Consider the following 14,796-nt stretch of genomic DNA (forward strand, 5'->3'; position numbering starts at 1 on the left):
TCTTCCCGCGCTATGAATATTTGATTCGAAAGCTCGTTGCGATACGCGGTCTAGGTTAATCAATCGAGTTTGGCCTAATCGACAGGCGTTTCACGCGTCGCTCGAATATGGCGTGTTACACGCGTAATCCGGTCGCCGATGGAACTTAAAGCGTGACTCAAAGGTACCTGGTTGCTTAGTCTGCTTAGCGGTTACCGTACAAGAAAAAAAAGAAGAAACAGGCCATTCGAGCACTTGTCAGAGTGCACTTAAATACTCGCTAGCCGTCCGGTGTGCATCGAATCCAGGTGAAGGTCTCTTTCAGCCGAGTTCGATGCGGTCGAACCAGGTGTAGCAGACTCGGATACCTGAATTTTCAACGCACCGACTCGTTCGTGAGAACGAAGAGAAAAAAAAGAAAAACAAGCAGAGGAACATCCTCGGCAACGATTTATTACCGGTTGTCGGACAGTGAAAAAGCGACGCGAGACGCACGCGAGTCCTGCTACCGACAATTTCGCGATCAAATTGTTGTCGCGATTCATCGTCGCGATTAAATCGTTCACCGAGCCACGAACGACGTTTTTGTCCAGGTAATTTCCGACGTTGCCCGCTTTCCACGCGGTTAATGGACCTTTCGGCCCGCTTTTCAATTATCCCGGGCAAAAACGGAGCCGTCCTTTTTGCGTTAATTGATGGCCTGCTTGGAGTATTCTTACCGACGATTCTCGGTGAATTGTTTCATCCGCGTCGGAGAACGATTAATCATTTGAAATTCGAAGAAAATTTTGCTGAATTTATTCAAGAGTCGGTGAAACTTTGACCGAATGTCCCGATGGGAAAATGGAACGATCGGTACCGGATGACAAAGCGGAATCATAAATTGCATAATGTTCGTATGCTACGACCAACTTGTTCCACGTGTGACCGCGGCAGCTGTTGCACGCGTTCGATTGCGCGAACCTGCCGTTTGCAAAAGTTAAAAGTCGTTGACACCAGATTGAGTCTTTGAACTCGTGAAAGTCTTAACGAACCCGGTTGGACGTGTACTCCATTGCGAAACGTCGAAAATAAAGTGGTAAGTGTCTCCTGGACGATGAGATCCTTAGAGTAGAACCAACTTTGGGTACTTGAAACGATAGAATCTTCTAACATACTAATTTTTTAAATGCCGAGTTGTCAGGTTAACGACAGAGTACAATACTAAGTTCTCCAAACGATAGTATCCATTTATTAAATCGCGTTTGTCGTGATTCCAACTTGTCAAGCCATTAACGTAATAGCATGTCCTGTTACGATCCAAAGATAGAATTCGTCGACGTATCGCCGTGTCGTTTAACGAGCTAAATGAAAATCTCTGACGTGGCAGAATGTTTTTCCATCGAGCAAAGCTGAATGCTCTTAATGATACGTTCCTTCGCTACGGGTATTATCTTGGGAGACAAAGACTGAAATAACAGCCTTTCAACGTACTAGCGTCCTCGGTTATGCAACAATTGACTCTCTTTTTTTTATGCCATCTTTTCCATTTCTTATTTCATATATCCGGTTCTCGGTGATACACGATTACGAGCCACGATCTTTCTTCCATAGGAAACTTTAAAGGAAATAACAGAACGATCTTAACGCGACACGTTCTAGCAGCCCCGCTGACTCATGCAACAACTTTTTCTTCGTTATTCTCAGCTACCTCGTGGTGAAATGGGCATTCCTTTCACGCCTTTGGAAAACGAGACGATTTTCCACGGTTCCCCATGATAGCTTTACGATTCAGTCTAGTAATCCCGATGCCGACCCTCACCGTTCGAACGAGTTGAATAAAATTCCTAACAAGCGTTGCACCGTTCCTGAAATAGGTATACTTTTGAGAAAAGTCTTCTGCTTAACCCGTTGCTGTTTCTACGACAATTTTAGAACGTTCGAAGCGTGCCCGACCGGCGCCAGGGAGTCAAAGACAACGGCTTTCAACTCTAATTCAATGATTCAACTAGAAGGGTTCGACGATAAACGTGCTCGTTCCATTAAGTTATCAGTTGTTTTGAACGTAAAGCCACTTTCCCTCCGGTGCGTCTATAAATTACAGCCTATCTGCTAGTTACGATATTGTTGCATGCGAAAAAGAAGACCGAAAGAAAGCCTGGGGGAAAACACTTGCTTGTCCCGAGACAAAGTCGATCGATTTTCCATTATGCAAATAATTTTATTTCCAGCATCGCGAGAAAAACGATTAACGTGGTTCGTTATCGAGTGGACTGGAGGTAATTAAGGTAATTAAGTTTCTTCTCTGTCGAGGAACACGATCTAGCTCGCGATACGATTCTGACATTCGCGTCGATGCGATCATCGGGACGAAAATACGAGATGATTCACAGGTAAGATCGCGAGAATTGAATCGCGCGATGCTCCAAAGGTGAAAGAGATGAGCGCTCTCGTTTCACGGAACTATAAATTAAGTTTCCCCGCTCGTCTAATTTAGTCTCCTTCAAACGCCATGTTTCACGGTGAATTAGACGATCGTTGATAAAGTAGTCGAGATAATATCGTTTGATCTTATATCACGTGAAAGAGCGAGCCGAAAATTTATCGAATCACTGATCAGATTAAACTTGGACGATATAATTGAAATCGACTTTTGCCGATGTCTCGACCAATGGCAATTTATCTGAATTGCTTACGATAGAAAGAGAAATCATTTTTAGTCCATCGAATTTCGTGCTTTTAGAGGACGGTTCGCATCGTTTTAAAAATACGCGATGACATCAGACCGGCTCGAGCTGTTCGTGTATTTAACGTCATCGTGTACCGTGCGTTGTCACGTGAGTTTAAAAAGCGACCAGTATCCGCTCCTATATTCCCCCGGCTACGTTAATTGCCTATTGAAAATCGATAGCAAACGATTCGCGACCGTCTGGCCGGAGTAAAGAACGCTTTCATTCCATCCACCGGCTACCTGGATAACGATCTTCGGAAAATTATTTACCGAGGTTTTTCTGTAGTAATCGAATGCCATTTCAGATAGGAAAATCTTGATTTTTCGAGCGAGGAAAATCGAGGAGACTGCTCGTCTGCGCCACGATTTATAGCGAATTTCGATCGAATCGCTTGCGAGCGATTGAAATGAAGGAAGACGCGTTACACTTGGGAGATTTGATTACCCTTTAGTTACACCTATCAACTTACAATTGCAATGAATATTGGGATCCGTACTTCCTAGAGTTAGAAAGGTAGATGTAGATAGAGCATAACGGTATATGAATTTGCTCGAAGATAATTGCCCCATCGACGTCATTAGAAGATGTCACACCTTTGTGTACATACCTGGCGGATCATTGACCTTGTTACTCATAATGCAGCACGGATTCTCGATCATCTCTGCGATCTTGCACGCGTACTACAATGGGTATTGTCATCGCAGTCTACATGAATTCATGGTAATCGCGTTTGATCTAATGTTTCATTGAAACGTCACCTCTTGCATCACAATAGTATCATTAACCTTATGAAACAGAATGGTGCTTCGAAAATGAAAATTATCGAATCGTAGAGTATTTGTGATTTACATGTTCATGGAGAAGACGAGCATTCTACTTTACTGCGTTTTGCAATCGCGGATACGTGTGCCACTTCCAGAGGTAGCTTCAATAATCCTCTGTAAAATTCTTGCCACGGAATTCAACGCGATAATCGGGCAGAAACCGGTAGGAGTGTTCGTAGGAGGATCACGGAATCTTTAACGAACGATGATAAAGCGGAACCAACGTCGACAGCCGGACAATCGTGACACCCACGAACCCACTTGTGTGTATGAAATTTTTCTTCCTCCTCCAGAATCTTTTCGACGAGTGCTCTTCGGACGGTTCAAACTCCGGACAATCGTGATTTAGTGGAATTTCTCAGGCGAGAAGTTAAGATTCGAGCACGTTTGAAGAAAAAATAAAAATGTTATATAATTGAGCTACCACCCACACGGATCGTCCTACATTCAACGAAACCCCGACACGTTAATATGATTCATAAGCTCGTCTAAATGGGATGTGGCGAAACGGTGTTTCCAGGTTACCTAAAATCCCTACTGAAATCCCTTGTTATTAAGATCCCAAAGTTCAACGAACTGCTGTATCATTTACCCGGAATTGCTCCCTAGATTATTCCCCGTCGTCCTATAATGCGAATATAGCGGGAACTTGGCGATAAAACAGTGAAATGTTGTATCCATAAACGAATACCCAGCTGCTACGAAAGTCGACGTGAACTATGATTCTTTATCAAATCAATTTTTATGGAAGAGCAATATTTATTTGTGGATGAATGAAATGTTCACACGAATATGATCCAATCTATTTTTTCTTTCAACACGGATTCCATGGAACTGATAAGACCCAGCACACAGCTGATTTAATTCATTCGTGCGTGTTTATATTTCTGCTGTTTTTCATGAACGAACCTGAAAGTGGGTCGCACGAAAGGCACTCCAGAGCCTCGTGACACGAGAAACTTAATTAATCCTCGAGAATTGTGCTGGTGAATTTCACGGAAAACAATGAGAATAATTTTCTTTCGTGAAAAATTTTCATTTTTTAATAAACTATCATCGATAGCCGTCGTTTTACAGTTTCACGATGTTAGGTGATGCACGAAACCATTGAAAACTTCGAAGATCTCTGAATCGAACGGAAACGAACCGGTTTCGTTGGTTCACGATTCAAGCACGGTGATAATTCACCATCGAGCAACCCGTTCCACATACGATCCTCTCCGCTTCGGTATGTTAATATGATTCATAAGTGGTCTAAATAGGATGTCGCAAAGTGGGGTCAAACGCGACGACCCTTGGAGTGACCGGTGCTTTTCTCTCGATGCACTCTGGGTCACAGGAGAATCAATGATCGAATCCGTCTAACAGATGTTTACCAATCACGGTTAATCATCGGCGAACCGTTTTGCGCATGAATGAAATTTATACCCGCAGCTGCTCACGAAAACGTTCCAACACTTGTGAATTTTTAAAAAATCTTTCAAACACGACGAAATATTTGGCGATAATTAACACGTTTATCACGCAAACGCGAGCTGGCCAATAATATCCTAACTGAATTACAAGGTGCGAATAAATGCATTTAGCACTCTACTGTCAAGAAGCTATTAGCAAAATAAAAAGAATCAAATCTACGATATATTTCGTTTGCAATTACGAATCGACCGAGATTCTGGCGGTCCCTTATCAGCGCCTAGTCTTAGAATAGCTCATTTTCTTATCAACACATTTTTGCACAGTCTACATAACAGTGTATCTACGGTGCACCATAAGAAACGGAGCAAATGATTAGAAAATAAAAAGAACCGTCTTATGTTATTTTCTTATTAATATTCAATTTCAAAATTGAATAATAAGAAAAGGATTCAACGTAGAATATAGCTCCAAGTTATATCTTGAACAATTAATTCACCGCAAACGATAATCGTCCGTTGCTTATGCAACAGGATGCAACGTGGCTTTTGTATGCAATTAATTGCATTACAATCCTGCTACAACTATTTGCCGATGTTTCGAACGGGAAACGAGCGAAGAATTGAATTACAAAGTGGTTGGCTCGTATACAACGATCGCTTGCCTTTCATCGAACCGTTGCCAAGTTATTAGCGAAACGATATTCAGATAATTACGATTCATGGTAGAAAAATTCACGGTTATTTCGATCCGTGACTAAAAAATTATTATATGCACTTCGTTTCTTCTAGATCAAAACGATCCTGCATCGTCATAAGATAGTCAAAAGCAACTGTTAACTGTTTTTATCATCGTTGACCGAGAAAATGACATGATTTATGTAACGACTTAATAAATAGACGCGAACATGTAAAGTCATCACCGGACGTTCTACAAACAGCGAAAAAGACCATCGTCGACGATTTTCATCGGCGATCGTTCTGTTTGAAAATTCATCGATCGTGGTTCGAACAGTCACGTTCTTTTTGCTGGTCGTGTCACGAACAACGGTGGAAAATCGTGACGAGCCTCTTCCCGAAGGAAACCAGAGGAAAAAGAAGAAAGTACGACATCGTTGAACTTTTTCGCGTGTTAACCGAGCATCGAAGAGAAGAAGTTAAAGAGACTTTCGACCCGATACCATCGTTTCTTTCTCTTTATAAAGCTATTTGCTATTTGCCGACTTATCTAATCGCATCGTCGCTATCTCGAACGTTCCGTTGTTGTCGATGTAAAATTTAATGTTGTCTTTCGAAAATAAAACCTCGACAACGTTATCTCCTAACAACGGAGTGATGTCATCCTACAATCCGGGAACGTTACGGTGCTTTCACGATTTCATTGCATATCGGCGACGCTAAATTTGCATAAAATCCAAGGCTTCCTTGCAGTATCCCACGGCTGACTATAAAACAAAAGCTTGAACGTGAAAATTAATCAACCGTATGCTGATTAATCGTTACGTCCGACTACGTAAGTCCGCTTCTACCGTGACGCGTTATCGGAGCATTTTATCGTCGTCAACGAACCTGGTATTAAACATTTAAATATTTTACAATTTAATCTACCGATACCTCCGAAAAAAATTTCGCGATAAACGAGTACTTATTCCAAGAACCTTAATCGCACTCGTTTCCGTTTGATAGGCTGTAACGAGGAGAAAATTACAGGTGATATCAAAGGCGAATTTTCGCAAAAATTATGAATAACAAGTTACTCGGTTTTAACTGAAATGTCTCGTTATTTTCGCCGAATCATCGGGCACGATGGGTACCGCCTATTGTTACCCAAGTAATGACGACAGTTCGTTACACGAAAACACCCTTACCTCTCTTCAGTTGCTTTTGCTTATGCTCCTGGTCCTTCTTGACCCCGTTACTTTCACTCGCTATAAAACTCTCGCTCGTCTTCGACTTCATTATTCCTGCCGGTCGCGACGATTGCGTAACTCTCGCCGCAAGGCGGTCTACTGCACCTTTTTCTCCGCTTCTCTCCTTTTACACTCGTGATAAGATAATAAAAACGTATATCGCGATTCGGAGCGATGTTAATTTCTCTTTGCTCGATAGAATCTCTTATAAACGTCGAAACACTTTCCAGAGAGCGAGAAAAAGAATGTAGAATTTTCACGAAGTCACTTGAATTGAAATTTTTATGGGAAAGTACATCACCACACTGTGAGATTCGAAGGAATGTAAGTAGGAAGTGATCGATCACTATAGCTGCATTGAAACAACGATCGAACCGGAGACGATACCGACAGCACGAACGCCGATCGCAGACTGACTACAACCGTGCGGTCGTGCGTCGAGTTCCGTACGTCAAGCAGTCACCATTCTATTGATGATTATACTTTTTATGCTCGTTTCAGCTATGATCACGAGTGTACTTTGTACACGGTGCTCTCGGAATTGGGGTTTCATGAAAAAATAATAAAATTCGAGGTCGATGATTAATCCGCTGCACCCGTTGCACTTGTTGCACTTTGGTGCATCTGGGAAGATTTGGAGCGGAAACGCTGCAATTTCACACGACTACTCTAATTAATTAATTGCGCCAATTTTACTAAAAATGCTGTGATTTGATTGGTGACCACCTCACCAATTAGTAAGAATCGTCGTAAACGAGAGCTTGTTCGTAAAGAAGGTTCTTCGAAAGATAAAACGAAAGGAGTTGGTGAGATGAAACGAAGCGTTTGATTGGAAACAGATTACACGCGTGTAATGGAAAACCTATTAATGGAACACAAGCTGGTTTCAATCAAGTATATTTAGTTGCGCGAGATACCTTTCAGGTTGTTTCTCTTGAAATAACTCGCGGTAACTGTTCGTAAGATAAAGTAATTATGTCGTTTAGAGAAGAAACACAGTTAATGACCGCAACAGATGGTATACACCGAGGTTGATCCGTTGGAAACAGCATATTTAATTATCTTGTTTAACTGATGAAGATAAAAACATCGCTGTGTGGGTCTGATTTTGTTAATCGGAACAAAACAATGCGATCTTTCAGATCGGACATCTCTGAATGGACGAACGTAAAGTAACGAAGTTAATTAAAACGAGCGTACTATTGGAATAGTTGCGTTTCAGCCTATCCGGTGAAAGTACATCGCGTTCACGGTGTATTAGCAAAAATACGATAACTTTTACCGCTATCAATTAACTAAGGTATATAGAGTAGGGTAATGTTCCTACGCGGTTCTCATTCACGTTTCTCGGTACTGTTTATAAGATCAAGTCACGTACAAATGCAACTGAATTCTGCGGAGCCAAGAGAACGTGGTCGTTCTTGGGGCTAACAAAACGAACACCCAAGAAGCAGCATAAATTTCTGTTTACCCTTCTCGTCCAAAGAACAATCGACAATTTTCTTAGCTGCCGGGCAGAAAGAACGAGGCAAATTCTCCAGTTATTTGGAAAGTTAAACGCGCGGCTACTTTCTCGTCGCTTCGTTTCACCTGAATGGAACAATTCTCCTTTCGATAACGAAATTATTGCCTCCTCGGTACGAGGACACGATTTATTATCTTTGACATCAATTGCACGAGACTGTGTTATTACGTTACAAGATCTACGAACATCGAGAGGGAATTCAACACCAACCATGCCCTATCTTCTTTCAAATAATTCTGGTATGCCTTACAAGCACGTATTAGATCTTGTTAATAAATACCTTGGAATCAAAGACATTATTTACGCAACAGGATTCGAAAAGCAAGGTACTTTGCTCCGGATCGGTGAGAAGAAACTCTATCTCCTACGTGTTCGAATTTTTATACAATTCATATGATTCTGCGATTGAAATTCTTTTCGAGAAACGCGTTTCCTTTTCGAATAGCCTGCTCATTCGCGCGAAATTCAAACCACGTTAAACCCTCCGGATTAATATTAATTACCGCCTGTTCAGCCGCTGATTAACTCGTTAAAGGCCAGCGGTAAACTCAAAATTAAAGCAGAAAGAAAGCCACGCCGGGTTCCCTTGATCGCTTTACTTATCTTATCAGCGGAACAAGTTGAACGCGACAAAACGAGAGCACAGGAAGGATTGCGGTCACCGGACACCTTCGAAGTTAAACGGATTGACGTCTTATACAATCATTCGGTTCGCGTGTCTAATTCACCTAGATGTTACGAATCATGCCAGTCGAGCTTGAAACCGTTACGGTGCAGAGCAAAGTTTTTTTCGCAATCAGAAACGAGTGATAAGTTATCGAGTAATTGCTTCTGGTTCGAAGAGGTGGGGAGAAGTTTAGTATCCTAATGGTCGTTAGAAGCGCGGCTTTTCCGTAACGACAAGTGCTCTTCAGATAAGAAACTCGCCTTAAAAAGGTTGTACGTGATTCAGTCACGCAGGTATTGACACTCGACGCGCATCCGTGACTATCTCGTCTTATTTTTCCCTCTCGTTTCGCGTTTCTCTGATTCGATGCACGGATACGCGGCCGTCACGCATTCCTGATCGCGTGTTGATCGATCACGCTCCAACGAATCTCTCCACGTGCTCCTTTTTATTCCACAATGAAAAAGAGAGCATCGTTGGATGAGCTTGTGTTCTTTTTTTTGCATAGAAATCGCGTCCCATTTATTTTATCTAATTTTATTCAATGAGAGCCTGAGCGAATCGAGCCTTATAATATCGGAGCAGCAAAAAATGCTATTTAAATTTTCCTCTCTTTCAGATAGACCACAGAAGAACGAGACAAAAATGAATATTCATAGGTAACTCTATATACTTATCGGATAATGGACAATATTTCGTCGCATTTCACAGATTATGCAACTTCAGAGTTACGTTACATCCACTCTGGAGACTTCCTCGAAGGACCTCCAGCTACTAGTAACCCGAATACAGTAGGTAGGTGAAATATCGATTCGTAAGACATTCGAGAGAAAGGACAACGGATTTGAGCGAGTACCTTTTGCCAGAAGGAAACGGGGGTATTCTTTAGAATCTCTAGCTTCCAGCTACGGTGAAGGATAAATATTTCATAGAATTTCTATTCAATCTTATAATCGAGCGGTATTACAGGCTACTCGCATACCTCGCTTACTTCCAATATAACTGATCTATACACAAAGACCTTGCGCAAAATATTCCTGGATTTCATTCTACTGTCTCTACGTTTTCCTTCAAACAGAATACTTCGTTCTGCACGCGGTATACGTTGACGATAAGATCTCGGGTACGAAGTTTTCTACACAGCAGACTGCTAGTTAGCGAGCACGTTACAAAAGGGTACGGCCACGGCAATTTCGATGCATTTCACTCGACGGGATTGTCCCTTCCGGTTACTAGCGCAGCGTGAATCGAATGCAAGGGGGGGTGGTATCGATCTGCACCGCTTGCAGTTTCACTGAAAGCCGGCAACGGAGTTAACGACGTCGCTTTGAGGGTGAGACCCTTGTACCAAATGTATGTCAATATACAAGGGACGCAGAAAAATGAAAAGAAAAGGAAAAATCAATACGATTCGTCGATTGTATTATTTAGAGTACGTCTGACGCTGTTCGATTACGCACACGCTACTCTAATAACGGGCTTTGCCTCCGCAAAGAGTTTAACCTTCATTCCGCGTCATTAAAATACTATTTAGAAATTATTTAACCGCGAATGCAACTTATGCAGCTTATTTACCGTTTCATATAATGGAGCCACTGTTGCATTCGGGTTGAAGTATGCGATGAAATTTGTGAATGTATAAATATCGAGCATAATTTGCCGCGGAGGAGATAATACAGCGATTATACTCGAGGGGAGTAAATATTTAAAAGCGATGGACGACATATGGCGCCATGTCTGAAAACCGGGACAATTCGTTAAGCGTGTATTATTCGACTCTCGATTGTTACCAGATAATAGATCATGTTTGACGGAAAGATAAACGTCCCATTGGACTCGCTGATACCCGTCGAATACGATAGAATATTAACTCGTTAATAATTAAATGAATCGTTAGTAGAATGAAGAAAAGTGTCGTGTGGAGCACGGTAAGCTGCAGTGCATCGTGCAACTCGCGTTGCAGTACGTAGCTACTCGTCTGAACGTTGCGTGCGTATTGAAGCGCACGCACACGGCACATCGTGGCAAGGTACGGTTGCGTGGGTAGAACGCATAATTGCGGGAGCGAATTTACGAGCGTGGCGTCCTCAGATACCGTCCTGAAATTGCTGGTACACGCACACCGGGACCAAGCGCACGAGACATTCGATTCGTGTCGATATTTCATAGGATTAAGGGACAATGGCTAGGGATTTTTACGCGAACCCGGCAATTTTATATGTCCTACGAGTACACGCCTACGTATACGTAACTCCCTACATAAGAATTAACGTTTGTATTCTAAACACGCGAGATTACGCAACGGTTATGACACGTTGAAAAGGCTCGAGGACGGTGCACGATGCACCGTATCGTTTCCACCTCTGTTAAATCAATGAAACTCGCGACAAAAAGGACGACGAACGGTGAAAAAAAAATCGAAGGTCTGCTTAGAGAGAAGTTGTAAAGGTGGCAGCCCTAGGGCGAAGATCGAATGCAAGCCACAGCTTCGCTCGAGAATGCAGGTCACGCTTAAATAGCGCGAAAACAAAATGAACAGGAAAAACAGTCGGCAGAGGTACTGTACGTGTGTTGGGCTCACCCTAGGAAACGTCAAACCAATGGTTCCACCTATTTATAGCCCCTTCGAGTGAGTTTAGTTATACGATCCTTTCGAAAAACATTCGGCGTGCTCGTCACGAGGAAAAGACCGTGAAAATCAGGCGGAAATTGCACGATATACAAGGGCGTACCCCACTAACACATACTTTTAAGACTCTTTGGCAAGTGCAAGCACACGAACCACGCACCAACACGATCAAAGCCGACAAGCGTAGTCACAGAGAGAGAGAAAAGCTAGCCGGCATTCACCACTTGGTTTCCGCCTTTTACTCACCCATCTTTACGGCTGACACGAGTTCCGATGCTTCTGATGGCGGTTCGTCGCAGACGATGAGTTACACGATCATATCACACCACTGGTCACGAATAGAAACAACCCGGCCACGGGATTTCACTTAAGAAATCGCGATAAATGCAAGAGACGTTCTTACCACTAAACGCTCGACGTCCGACATTGTAGTGGCGACCGAGTGCTACACTGAGCATGCGCGTGGATTGTTACATCACCGTATCTAGTAAATCTATTGCCCCCTTCGGAGTTTTCAACAAAATTTTTGAAAAATTATTTAAAATTGTATATTGCATTTGTATATTGCAATAAAAATTATTTAAAATTGTATACTGTGCATGCACGTGGATTGTTATGTTACCGTATCTAGTAAGTCTATTTCCTAGTGAATCTATTGCCTAGTAAGTCTATTGCGTAGTAAGTCTAGGCAATAGACTTACTAGTCTTACTAGTATCTGAGTTTCCAACAAAATTTTTGAAAAATTATTTAGAATTGTATATTGCATTTGTATATTGCAATACAAATTATTTAAAATTGTATACTGCGCATGCACGTGGTTTGTTACAATACCGTATCTAGTAAGTCTATTGCCCTCTTCTGAGTTTTCAACAAAATTTTTGAAAAATTATTTAAAATTGTATATTTTGATAAATTTCACAAAGGTACATAGATTTTCTTGTTGAAACGGTACGAGAAATACTTTTCTAATATTTCTGAATATTTCTCACATGATCGGGGGTCTCGCGATGTTTACACGTACAACAATACGCGCGCAAGATGGCGTCGGACGAGGGAAGCAGAACGATCATTCTACGTGTTATCCTAGGTAACAAAATTATATTTTGATAAATTTTACAAAGGTACATAGATTTTCTTGTTGAAACGATACGAGAAATACTATTCCAATATTTCTCAATATTTCTCACACGATCGGGGGTCTCGCGATGTTTACAACAATACCCACGCAAGATAGCGTCGGACGAGGGAAGCAGAACGATCATTCTACGTGTTATCGTAGGCAATAAAATTATTGAATAAAAAATTATTTAAAATTGTATATTGCATTTGTATATTACAATACAAATTATTTAAAATTGTATACTGTGCATGCACGTGGATTGTTACATTACTGTATCTAGTAAGTCTATTGCCCTGTTCTGAGTTTCCAACAAAATTTTTGAAAAATTATTTAAAATTGTATATTGGGATAAATTTTACAAAGGTACATAGATTTTCTTGTTGAAACGGTACGAGAAATACTATTCCAATGTATCTCAATATTTCTCACACGATCGGGGGTCTCGCGATGTTTACAGTTTACAATAATACGCGCGCAAGATGGCGTCGGACGAGGGAAACAGAACGATCATTCTACGTGTTATTTGATCGTGCGTGCGAAGTAAGACGTATCGGGCCTTCGATTTCCGCGAATTTATAAATTAATGACTTTATAAACTATATAGTGACCGTACTTATGAAAATGAACTATTACGTTTCGTGGGATGTGCAGAAATGGAAGCAAGACAGTTCGTGGGATTCCAATGGAATTTGGCGCCGTTGAAGTCAGAGGATTGCTAACAATGTGACTACGAATCGGTAAGTCTTTAACGAATTGCTAATCTACATCACGTTACTTAAACGATGTTGTAAATTGATTATTACGTATAATGAGAGATAAATAATTCATAAGTTACTACGCGTATTATTTGCATTCTTGCAACTGTAATACGATTGTGCTAAACATGGTTGAATGTCAAGCGAATTCAAGCACATGACAATTGCGTAATATATCTATAATTATGTTTAAACGTACATTATTTGGAGTAAGGAGCAGTTTATTCGTCATTAAGCTTATTAGTACATTTCATTTGATACTTTTATATTATTTCAACTTCGTTGGTTATGAGATTCGAAGCCCTGTTGTTAGTGACATCTAGAGGTATGTGGAAAAAACAACGCCAACAGCCATTTGTATGTAAACATGCTTCCTCACTAGAGAACGATGACACATAATTCTGTTTCCATACCACACCTTGTATTACACTGTTTGAATATTGATACTTCTTCTCAATTCTACTAACATCGGAGCATTAATTATATTCTAAAATGGTTATTTAAGAATAAATTCAGTTCCATTAGTACAGACCACATACTCTAGATGGCAATAGCATACCATGGCTCGAAAGGAACAATGTTTATTTTCATTTTCAACGATTTAAACAAACTGTATGGCTATTATTCAAGTTACAACTATAGCCTTACAACGGTTTGGTCCTGTCAATAAGTTGCTTATTTAAAAAAATAATAGAACTTAAGTTTTATTTATCTCTCCATTCTCCACCAGATAGCGTTGGTGATACTATTTTCAAATTGCGTATTTGAAATAAAATTAAACATTCACATTTTCAACTTATTATGTACATCACTTTGCATTAATAGGATGATTTCTCTAATTTCTATACAAATTAAGTAGTTATAACATTTTGATTAGAAATGCATATTATAAATGAAGACGTCATATTAAAGTACGATAATTTACACTAATTTAACACGCAGATAAATTAAATCTAGAAAATTCCTTCTTGAAATTAAATTGACGGAAGTTTTTACGTTTATTAAGTAAATAAAGTGTCAGGCATGGACAGGCACACAACAGCGTAATTTCTCGCTTCATTATTCGCTAATTTATAATTTTCTGATGATTACGTCTTCTTGACCATACGGTCTACGAACTAGGAAGAGATTCAATGATATAATTCAGTGTACAGATCCAATGAGAATCTATTCTTCGTTATATTTGAATTCCTCGCTCTTACATTCTTGATTTAATGGTTGCTGATTTAAATTTACCGCTTTTCAGTCCGCTTCGTTAGTTCG

General features: G+C 40.7%; 2 protein-coding genes across 11 annotated transcripts in view; one reads left to right on the forward strand and one right to left on the reverse strand.

Moving 5' to 3' along the window:
- LOC114875884 (actin-binding LIM protein 2) overlaps positions 1 to 12,114 on the reverse strand; it is a 25,324-nt gene extending 13,210 nt beyond the window's left edge. For 9 of the 10 annotated variants that reach the window (XM_029186692.2, XM_029186690.2, XM_029186695.2 and 6 more), the window contains exon 1: positions 6,795 to 7,268. In XM_029186692.2, the coding sequence (XP_029042525.1) occupies positions 6,795 to 6,885 (91 nt within the window). In that variant the 5' untranslated portion in view covers positions 6,886 to 7,268. Of the gene's footprint in view, positions 1 to 6,794; positions 7,269 to 11,903 lie in introns of those variants that run through there. The other variant, XM_029186691.2, reaches the window with a different exon arrangement.
- A 547-nt stretch (positions 12,115 to 12,661) lies between these two features.
- LOC114875883 (macoilin-like) overlaps positions 12,662 to 14,796 on the forward strand; it is a 63,273-nt gene continuing 61,138 nt past the window's right edge. The window contains exons 1-2 of the transcript XR_003789305.2: positions 12,662 to 12,745; positions 13,430 to 13,515. The gene's annotated coding sequence lies outside the window, so the exon portion shown is untranslated. The remainder of the gene's footprint in view (positions 12,746 to 13,429; positions 13,516 to 14,796) is intronic.

This window comes from Osmia bicornis, chromosome 13 (genome assembly GCF_907164935.1).
Source record: "Osmia bicornis bicornis chromosome 13, iOsmBic2.1, whole genome shotgun sequence".
Lineage (NCBI taxonomy): Eukaryota > Metazoa > Arthropoda > Insecta > Hymenoptera > Megachilidae > Osmia > Osmia bicornis.